The sequence below is a fragment of the Varroa jacobsoni genome, unplaced genomic scaffold (genome assembly GCF_002532875.2).
Source record: "Varroa jacobsoni isolate VJ856 unplaced genomic scaffold, vjacob_1.0 scaffold_584, whole genome shotgun sequence".
NCBI classification, from domain to species: domain Eukaryota; kingdom Metazoa; phylum Arthropoda; class Arachnida; order Mesostigmata; family Varroidae; genus Varroa; species Varroa jacobsoni.
The window spans coordinates 11217-20743 of record NW_019213486.1 but is presented as its reverse complement, the minus strand read 5'-3'; the positions used below and the strand labels follow the sequence as shown (position 1 = coordinate 20743).

The 9527-nt window shown below is 38.5% G+C and overlaps 2 protein-coding genes across 3 annotated transcripts in view; one reads left to right on the top strand and one right to left on the bottom strand.

The window, feature by feature from the left end:
• The first annotated feature begins 739 nt into the window (after positions 1-739).
• LOC111261669 (pescadillo homolog) lies at positions 740-8786 on the top strand. 2 transcript variants are annotated; one of them, XM_022835294.2, is made up of 10 exons: positions 740-957; positions 1480-1559; positions 1739-1829; positions 2243-2406; positions 2557-2998; positions 3193-3273; positions 3578-3825; positions 4005-4362; positions 4826-5114; positions 8652-8786. In XM_022835294.2, the coding sequence occupies exons 1-9, from the start codon at positions 937-939 to the stop codon at positions 5051-5053; spliced, it is 1713 nt and encodes a 570-aa protein (XP_022691029.1). In that variant the 5' UTR covers positions 740-936; the 3' UTR covers positions 5054-5114; positions 8652-8786. The 2 variants fall into 2 exon arrangements, with proteins under 2 accessions (XP_022691029.1, XP_022691028.1); XM_022835293.2 differs by lacking the exon at positions 8652-8786 and adding an exon at positions 6326-6465.
• LOC111261668 (G patch domain-containing protein 1) overlaps positions 5142-9527 on the bottom strand; it is a 7133-nt gene continuing 2747 nt past the window's right edge. The window contains exons 4-12 of the mRNA XM_022835292.2: positions 9384-9489; positions 9007-9190; positions 8640-8810; positions 8238-8465; positions 7689-8009; positions 7173-7369; positions 6690-6862; positions 5659-6573; positions 5142-5382 (exon numbers count right to left, since the gene is read on the bottom strand). Of these exons, the coding sequence (XP_022691027.1) occupies positions 5361-5382; positions 5659-6573; positions 6690-6862; positions 7173-7369; positions 7689-8009; positions 8238-8465; positions 8640-8810; positions 9007-9190; positions 9384-9489 (2317 nt within the window). The 3' untranslated portion in view covers positions 5142-5360. The remainder of the gene's footprint in view (positions 5383-5658; positions 6574-6689; positions 6863-7172; positions 7370-7688; positions 8010-8237; positions 8466-8639; positions 8811-9006; positions 9191-9383; positions 9490-9527) is intronic.

Below are 9527 nucleotides of genomic sequence, written 5' to 3'. Positions count from 1 at the left end.
ATATTAACAATCTAAGATTGATAAGGTGGGTAAAACAAACCGCTCAACGTTTTTAACGTTAACAAATGTGGAACACAGCGGGCAAGTCCAATTAAGGGGGAATCGGAATAACCGCGATCTGAGACTGATTATTTAAGACTTTTGGATCGTTAAGAGTCTATGTTGTTAAGCAATTGTAAGCCTTAGAAGATTGAGTTGCAGGCAATTAAATGTAATTTAATTTTATTAGAGTAATCAGCATTTAATAAAGGGTCGGCTACTATTTACAACTGAATGTTGTATGTTTAGTTTGGCAATAAATGCGTTTAATCACTTTTTAGTCTAATAGTCAAGGTAACGGAGCATATTTCGTTTCAATCAAAAATCGAACTGTCAGTCGGGGAATCGAGCCCCGGTCTCCCGCCTGGCAGGCGGGGAAACTAACCGCTATACTAACGACGAATCCTGCCAGTACCACCAGATATAGCAGTAAGATTTAGAAACTTGTAGTTTTTTTTACAATTTCCGCGAACAGGTATAAACGTTTTCTTTTATCACACGTTGTCCTATTAATGCTCAGTTTTAGTCTCTTTAAGGAATCGAGTTTGTCCGATATAAGTAGCATATAAAATCTGGTATTCAAGGTACTACTGTTCAATGGTCCAATAGTTCTCAGTAACCTTTTCGATTGGCCCTCTCCTATCCCATGTGCACCCTTCTAAAGTCGCTGTGTCGGTGCAGCTTAGTGTGTTAGTATAAACAAAAATTCGTTTCTAGACAATTGGCGCACGTGTTGGCGAATTCCACAAGAAAAGTGCATGTTGAAGACTGGATTAAAAAGCAAAACAATTTCGCGCTGCTTATATCAACGAAGTGTTGTGTGGTGCGGTTTGCCATATATAAGTTAAAATTGATTACTAGTGGATTTGAAGGACTTGGTGGGCATTGCAAAGTCAAATGGGGATTCAAAAGAAAAAGGTAATGAAATCAAAGGATGCAACAATTTTGTGCTCAACTATAAGAGATGGGTCAGTAGAGGTTGGATGAAGGCTCTAACAGTTCTAATTAAATATCCGTTTATGTTCTATAAGATGAAGTGGGATTTTATAGGTTCCGACTGACATACTTGAACATGTTTTTTAATTTAAAAAGCTAACAGATATGTTTTGTCCAAGATATAATGTGCTCTTTTGCGAATATATTACAATTATTCGGGATTTTGCAAGAATACCATCGTTCATTAAGGCATTTAATGAGAATGTTTATAATAATCGCGTGTTGAAAGCGACCTCCTATGCGTTGTAAAATTCAGGAGACAGAGATATGCTTTATTTGAAAATTTCAGGCCTTGGCATATTTTTAATGTTACGCGTTTTATACTTATATTAAATAAATTCGAATTATTTTAACCTCGAATATTTTGAAGTTCTGGGTTCTATGTAAGCAAATGTACAGTAAAATTCGGTATTTAAACCTCATGTATTTTTCTTTTCATAACAGGGAACATCAGGGGCTGCGACAGCCTTTGTTTCACGAGGAAAGGCAATCAAAAAGCTCCAGCTTTCTCTCAAAGACTTCAGGTAATATTGATATTTCAAAAAAATCATATATTCATAAAATGACCTATTATGTGACTGATAGATCAGATAGCATATACAACTCTTACTAAATAATAAATAAAAGCAGCAAAATTAATTGGTAAAAAATGTGTTCTTTGCCTATGTTAAATGTAAATTCGATGTTTTTTTCTGTACCGCAGGCGGCTATGTATTCTCAAGGGAATTTATCCAGTAGAGCCGAAGAACAAGACAAAAGCTGGAGGACCTACCAAGACATACTACCTCGCCAAAGTTAGTATTCCTAATATTTTTGTCCATGCTAGATGATACATATAGCAATTGCAGACGAAAGCAGTTATTTTAGTTACCTATCAATTTCGACATCTTATCTATTATTCGACCTCGTTAGCAAAAGCTCTACCAGAGCGATCTATATGTATATATATAAATTAGGGTCAACTAGCACCTTTCTAAACTTAGTAAGAATTTTCTCAACACAACGCTGAGAAAGCCGATCTGTTATGGGCGTGCTATTATATTTATGCTCATCCGCAACTTTAATTGATATCAATAATTTAACAAGTTTTTCAAATGTGTGAAACCTCAACTAAGAAACGAAATAAATGTCGTCCTTAAAGATAGCGTTCTATTCACTTCAAGAGGTACAACAATCTAACAGATTTAAAAATTTTCACATCTTTTAGGACATACGATTTTTGGCCCATGAACCCATCATAAGTAAATTTCGGGAGATGAAAATCTTTGCCAAGAAACTGCGAAAAGCTATAGATAAAAGGGACGCTGAGAGAGAACGAACTATCCGAAACAATGAGCCCACATACCGACTCGATCATATCGTCAAGGAAAGGTAATCCCAGTAGAGCACTGCGACATTGAAGTACAAGTGAAAGATTATGTCTATCCGACGTATTAATGTAGACAAAGCATGAAAAAAAACAGGGGCAGAATCATATGTGCATTATACTAACGCATATTCTGCGTCGGTGACTGTCATTAGATACCCAACGTTTCTGGACGCGATTCGCGATTTGGACGACGCCCTATCAATGTGCTTTTTGTTTGCTACATTGCCCAAGTCGGGTTTGTACAAAAGTGAATTACTGCAACTTTGCCGGAAACTGACTGTCGAGTTTATGAATTATGTGATTGAATCCCGATCACTTGTAAAGTGCTTTATTTCTATCAAGGGTTTCTACTATCAGTGCCTGATACAGGGTACGCCCGTCACGTGGGTTATACCTCACAGTTTTCCTCAACGCGGCGATGAAGTCGATGCAAGAATAATGTCAACGTTTACAGACTTTTACGTAACGATGCTGGGCTTTGTGAATTTCAAGCTATATAATTCGATAAATCTTGTATATCCACCCCAGCTCGCCGTTGACAAAATATCCAAGCTGGATAAGGAACTTTGTGAAGGAGAGGATCCGAAAAATGACGTAAGTTTTTCCAGCCATTGATTTAAGTTAATTTTATATACTAGTTGGAAGATCAACCAACATACAACTGTCTTGTTTAGCTAAATTAATTACTGCACTTCGATTTTACAATGCCTCAGTTAATGAATTATTACTGCGCAATGATAACATTACATAGACGATGACCACCGATAACATTCGAGTCTCTGTTTCAGTATCTTGAAGCTCTGACTACCTGTCTCAAAGCTGTAGTAACGGATGCGGATGAGGAAACAAAGATGGACAACTTTGACGATGTAAGGAATAACCATCTATTTTCTTTGACTTGAGTTTTTTCATTACTAATTGTACTTGTTTGTATAGATACAAAATTATGTCCAGCATTGATAATTTGATGCTCATAGATAATTCATAGACTTCCACAGAGTGGTCAGTATATTGATCGCTGCCAGTAAATAAATATTTAGTATCTAGCAGGCAAATGGACTGTTACAAATCCTTCTTACAACAAAATACTGGATGAGTTAGTTTTAGAAAATAAGTAAATCAATATGCATGATACGAAATTTAACAGTGCGGCAATTCTCGTACATTGTTTAGGCGGACGCCAAATGTGTTCAGGATAGTGCTGTAGCGGATCAGCATTTTCGAGACCTGTTTTCGGGGCTTAAGGTTTTTCTCAATCGAGAAGTTCCTCGGGAGCCCTTCACATTCGTACTTAGATCTCTAGGCGCGCAGGTTTCGTGGGATGTTTACACCTTCCCTGGCGCCTCATTTGACGAGAAGGACACGTCTGTAACACATCAGATCGTTGACAGGCCACTTGTTGCGAATAGAGTTCTCAACAGGTACGTTCAGTATTCTTTTATGCTAGGGCCATAATTTGCTTATAGGAACATTTATTTACGAAATAATTCTTTATAAGAGTTCGATTATTTCGTAAACGACTATGTTGAAGTCGGGTAATTATTATAATAACAGAATTTTAAACGACTTTTCCGTTTGTTTAATTTGCATGCATCTGCAGGTACTATATCCAACCGCAATGGGTATTTGATTGTGTCAACGCGCGGCGTTTGCTCCCTGTCGAAAATTATTTTCCTGGAGTCGAATTGCCGGCGCATTTGTCGCCTTTCGTCGAACGAAAGGAGGGCACGTATGAGCCGCTAAGCAAAGAGGAGATGCAAAAGAAAGTGGAGGAGTTTGAACAGCAAGTGCGAAAGGAACAAAAATATGAAGATGAGAAAGACAGTGAAGATATGGATGCTGAAGAGAACTTGTCATGTCTTGAGGTCACCAAGAAGGAAAACAGCACTAGCGTCAAAAAGCAAAAGGGTTTAAAAGCTACACAAGGTGATGGTGACCTGAAAGTGAAAAGAGGAAAGGTACGCTATCAAGAGTTACCTGTCCTACTCCGTTTTAGCTTTGGCTACCACACAAGCGGTTTTGAAATTTTTGGAGCCTGGAAACAGCACTAATTAAAGCTTTTCAAAAAAGCATAAGTCGCTATATTGAATCTCACCAATGGCTCATAAAAAGTACATTTGTGCGAAAAACGCTCTCTTATTAAGGATACATTTACTCAAATTACCCGTACAATACGTGACTGTTTATATAGCAAAATACCGGAATCAAGATAGATAACGTGTAGTACGCCATTTAGGAGCAGAATTCATTGCATGTAATAGATTTAATCACCTTATCGAAGAAAATATGCTAAATGATTTCAATATTGGTGTGACGACTTAACAAATGTACATGTCTCTACGTACTAGTTCGTGTACCAAAGGAAAATCCGTTATATTTTTCAGTCAGTAACCTAAGCAAAAGTTTGTTTTTGTAATGCAGTATGTCAAGGTCGATACGGATCGCGAACAGGCACGGTTAAAAGCAGAAGAACGCCGTTTAGCGGTGATGATGATACCGAAAAAGAACAAGCGGCTCTTCGACCAGATTCAGAAAAAAAAACGAATCGAAAGACACGAGGTGAAGAAACTTGAGGACAAACGAGAGAAAATTATCCAAGCCAAGGCGGCTTTCAAGGCCAAGGCGATTTCGAAACCGAATCTGCAATAAAGTGCCGGCAGACATCCAGGGAGCGGACCGTGTATGCCTATTATCATTGTTATTAACGAAGGTAAACAATAAATTTACAACACATACGTACAATCATTATTTTAGCACATATTTATTAGGCTAAAATTGTATGTACATAAGACGTATTTTACGAAGTATTAATTTTTTATACGTTCATTTAGATTTTCATACACAGCTTGTATGTGTAAAGTACAATGCTCCTGATTGCTGCATCGAATCAGCGGTCAGGGACAATATCCAACGCAATGTGGTGACAGAAGTAAAGCCTTCTGTACAGTTTGTCTTGCTAGGACTTGTATTTTCGTAGCCTGCAAACCAAAAAAGTTAGAACAATTGTTACTTCTTACGGGTAGATCGCAACTCTTTCTTCTCACATTCGCATGCCTTTCGAATCCCGAAAGTACCTATTTTTGTGTGAGATATACTGGCGCATCCTCTAGTTAAATGCAAATTATTTTCCACCGCTAATAGGTTTTCCGGGGCCATAACATACCGGCGGCATAATTCTTGTAAGCCTAGGAGGTGGTCTACACAGGGAAAATTACCATAATGGATTATGCTTACGTCAACGACTTTATACGTACTTTTCGCGCAATCGTTCATTAAATTGTTCATCAAGTCTAACTTCCTCATCACTATCACTCTCGTCTGTGTTACTGTCATTACTCCCGTCACTCGACGACCCTTGATCACTTGAATCTGTCTCACGTTCACGGCGTCGTCGCTTACGACTGGTACCTTTTGACGATGCCAGAGATTTCTTCTTGAATTTCTTCGATTTTTTCGAAACTTTCTTTTTTGTTTTTTTCCTCTTTTCTTTTTTGATTTTCTTTACACCTTTCCTCCGTTTTTCGCCTCTGGAGGAATCGCTTCGATGGTGATGATGGCGTTTGGAGTCTGCATTGATAGGTGTTGTTCGTTCTAAGCGAATCACTGGAGGAGGCTTTGGTCCCATAGGTATAAGGGATAATTCTTCGTCGTCCGTTTGATGACTAGGTTGTACCACTGGGTGTATCGGCTTAGGTGGAGGACGTTTGTTAAGCAAGGTTAAATCCAGATCGGCAAACAAACCGGAGTTTTTCTTTGTAAGGGCACTATCTCTTGTGGCTAACTTTGATGAGGTGTCATTTGTTTCATCACTATTATTTCTGGAAGAGCTCTGATGCATGCTTGTACTTGGCATCAATGTAGTGGTATCCTTCTTTCCAATTGCCGCATTTCCGTTTTCTCGATCTTTATTCTGATTTTCAGCGTCATCATCTTCGTCATCTGAAAAGATAAATTTAAAGAGATCTGCCGGTGGTGGTGTCTTAGCTTCTTCTTCGTCGATGAGATCATCAAAACGTTTTACCGAGAACGAGCCCAGAACAGCCGAAGATATTGGTTTGGGGGGCAAAGCTTTTCGTTTTTCGGTGTTGACAGAGGTAGACGTAGACGGTTCCTGAGCGTCTATTTCCGCACTTTTAGCAAGTGACGCCAATGCTTCACCTCGTGACGATCTGAATATAATGATAATAATAAAATGTATATTGTTATATTGGACCATAAAAGATAAATGTCTATTATTTAATCGATCTTGATACATTACTGTAGTCAATTAGAAAAGAAAGCTTACGTGGCTGTTAATGGGATTGTGATAGTTTCATCTCCCATATAAGGATTCGGTACGTTGAAGCGTTTACACAAAAGCGCATTTGGATGCCACTTAACCTGGCCATGGGTAGCTTCGCCGAAATCTTTTAAAGGTCGAATAGATTGCTGCTGTTGAAATGACGTTGAAATCGCGCTCTAAAAATTAAATAAATAGAGAATAAGGAAAGCTAAATAAGCGATTTCTAGGACGAATCGGCTTGTTTAGCAATTTTTGGATGAACAACTTTAAGTTTGTGTCAGCTTCTAAGACAGATAATATCATTGTGTTAATTTTATTGTAATCTATTGAGAAAACCTTTTTTTAATTCAAGTCAGCTTTCCTCTTGAGGCGAACAAAGAAGAGATATAGATATATTTCTGCGCTAAATAATTGAAATAGGTTGAGGTAGAGTAAAAATGAAATAGAAAAAGGAACGGACAGACTGCGTGCATGTGTTTATCGAACCTGAATGGCTGCTACATCTTTCGATACTTGGAGTCCTGTTAGAAGTCCATCCTCAGCGGGGTGCATCACCTTCTTTTCAAATCGATTACTTAAGCCCAATCGGGGCCTTATTAGCTGGAGAGCAGATTCAAACTCTTTCTTTTCAAGAGCTGCCTGCGACTGTGACATAGTCGATAGTTGGATGGACGGTAACATTTCTGCTTGAAGTGAGAAGGGAATCAACTAAGCATCTTAGTAATATATTTGAATCTAAGAAAAAGGTCCCACTTGGTTTATAGCACATAGTACAAACGATGAAATAGATGACATTTTGCCCTGCTTGTTCACCTAAAAAAAAGATTTATTTTACGCGTCTCAATAAGAATTTAACAATATTGTATGTTTAAATATATGGTGCAGACCTTTAAATAATTGGTCTAGCTTATCATAGGGATTAGAAAGTAATTGTTTATACACTATTATCGACATTTTCACGGAAATACCAGTACACTGAGCCAATAAATATGCTGAAACTACCTCGATGTCCTAGCTCGACAAACCGAATGTATAGATCGAACCGCTTCTGCTTGGCCGGATCTGATGCAAATGGTTTTAAGGACTCAATGTTGACTTTTGAAAGCGAGCCTTGTTCTTCCTCTTGCAAATCCTTAAATGGTGTTTTCGTATCATTGTCATCGTCAATATCTTCATCCTGTACAGCAGGCGGAACTACTAATCTTGCAGCTTCCATGGAGTCTGCTTTATCCGAATGTAGTGCTAAATTTCGTTCATCGATTGCCTTCTTAGAGGCCTCAATCCGAAGTTTGTCCTCCGCTGATATTAAATTAAAGACGGACCCTAACGTATCATTAGAATCCCTCAGTTAGAACATATTGAAATCTCTAGTTCTTACAATTAGGTGAACGATAAGCTACAAGGCTCGAAAAATGTTTCGAAATGCACATGACTTGTCTCACTGATACTGGTGCAGACTGTGAGTAATGTTTGGAAGAATAAGTAATGTTCATACACCGAAGATACGATGAACTGTTTTGTGAACGGTAAGAAACTAAAAAGAAAGCTGACCTTCGATTTTATCAGAGATGAGCGCGACTTTGTCATCGCGAGACATCTCTATACTAGACCCCATTAGTTGATTAGAAAGATCGTTCTTCATAATCTTCGCGGCAACAGCCAACATTGTTGTCCTTGGCGTCCATCCCGGAGGAATCTCGACATTATCTCGGTAGACTTGGTTGGCACTTCCACCGACTTCTGGGACTGTAGCTATCACAAATCCATCAATCACTCCTCCTTTTGTTTGGAAAGAAGTAAAAATAATTGGGTTAGCCGAAATATCTCTGTCATAACCTTCTCAATAGTTTTATGTTTCGCCCTTCACTCAATTAACCTTTCTCATAGAAAATATGCCGATTTAAGAAACACAGTTTTGATTATTTCATACTGTTGTCTTCAGCTGCTCCTTACCTATCATTGCAGATTCATTTCGTCGGGATAACTCTCCTTTTATTGGGGTCCGATGGTCCACCTCTTCAAAATCATATTGAGTCATATCGTCCCGTGCATAAATATCCTCATCGTCTTCTTCAAACGCTCCAACGCCAAAGGCTTGACCTCGCATAACGACTCGGCGTCCCTCTGATAAAAGAAATAACAGTAATTTGACTTTACCTAAACTACGGCATAATGTGAAGATCGAAAAAACAAGCAACAATATGTAAAAAATAAAAACTAAACTAAATACGATCTGAGCTTTCTGACTGGCCTCTCGAACTAGATCATCAGAGCCTGAAAACTTCTGACCTAACTTATTCATTTGCGATTATATACGTACCAACAGTAGCTGTCGACATAGTCACTCTCTCTCGATCGATCCGCTCGCCAAATAAATTCAACCTCTGCGTTGGTGAATAGCCCAAACCCCAAACATTGTTTTTTCCTCCACCTATTGCGCATAAAACCTGAAAGATATCATCTGCCCTTTCCTCCGGACCAATTTCTACAGTCTCGGAAACATTCTGAAATCGTAAGATATACTTAGCTTTAAGCTGCAAATTTTTTTGATGTTTGTCTTCTAAAAAGCATTATAAGTTTTACGCCAAATAACTATGAGCACAGTTACTTTGAGTCAGGTATGTGTTGTTGTATCGAAGGGTCAGAGACTTAGAATTCTATGTACGTTCAATATACGATGAGACGAAGACTATGTACCTCAGGCAACTGTGGTCCGTAGGTGGCTTTTAGACTAACTGTGGGCCCTAAGCCTCGACCTGGTCGCCAACCCATATTCCGTAGAATTTGGATGCCAACACTTTCACTGCAAAATAAAATTTAAATATACGCCCATTTGAGCAG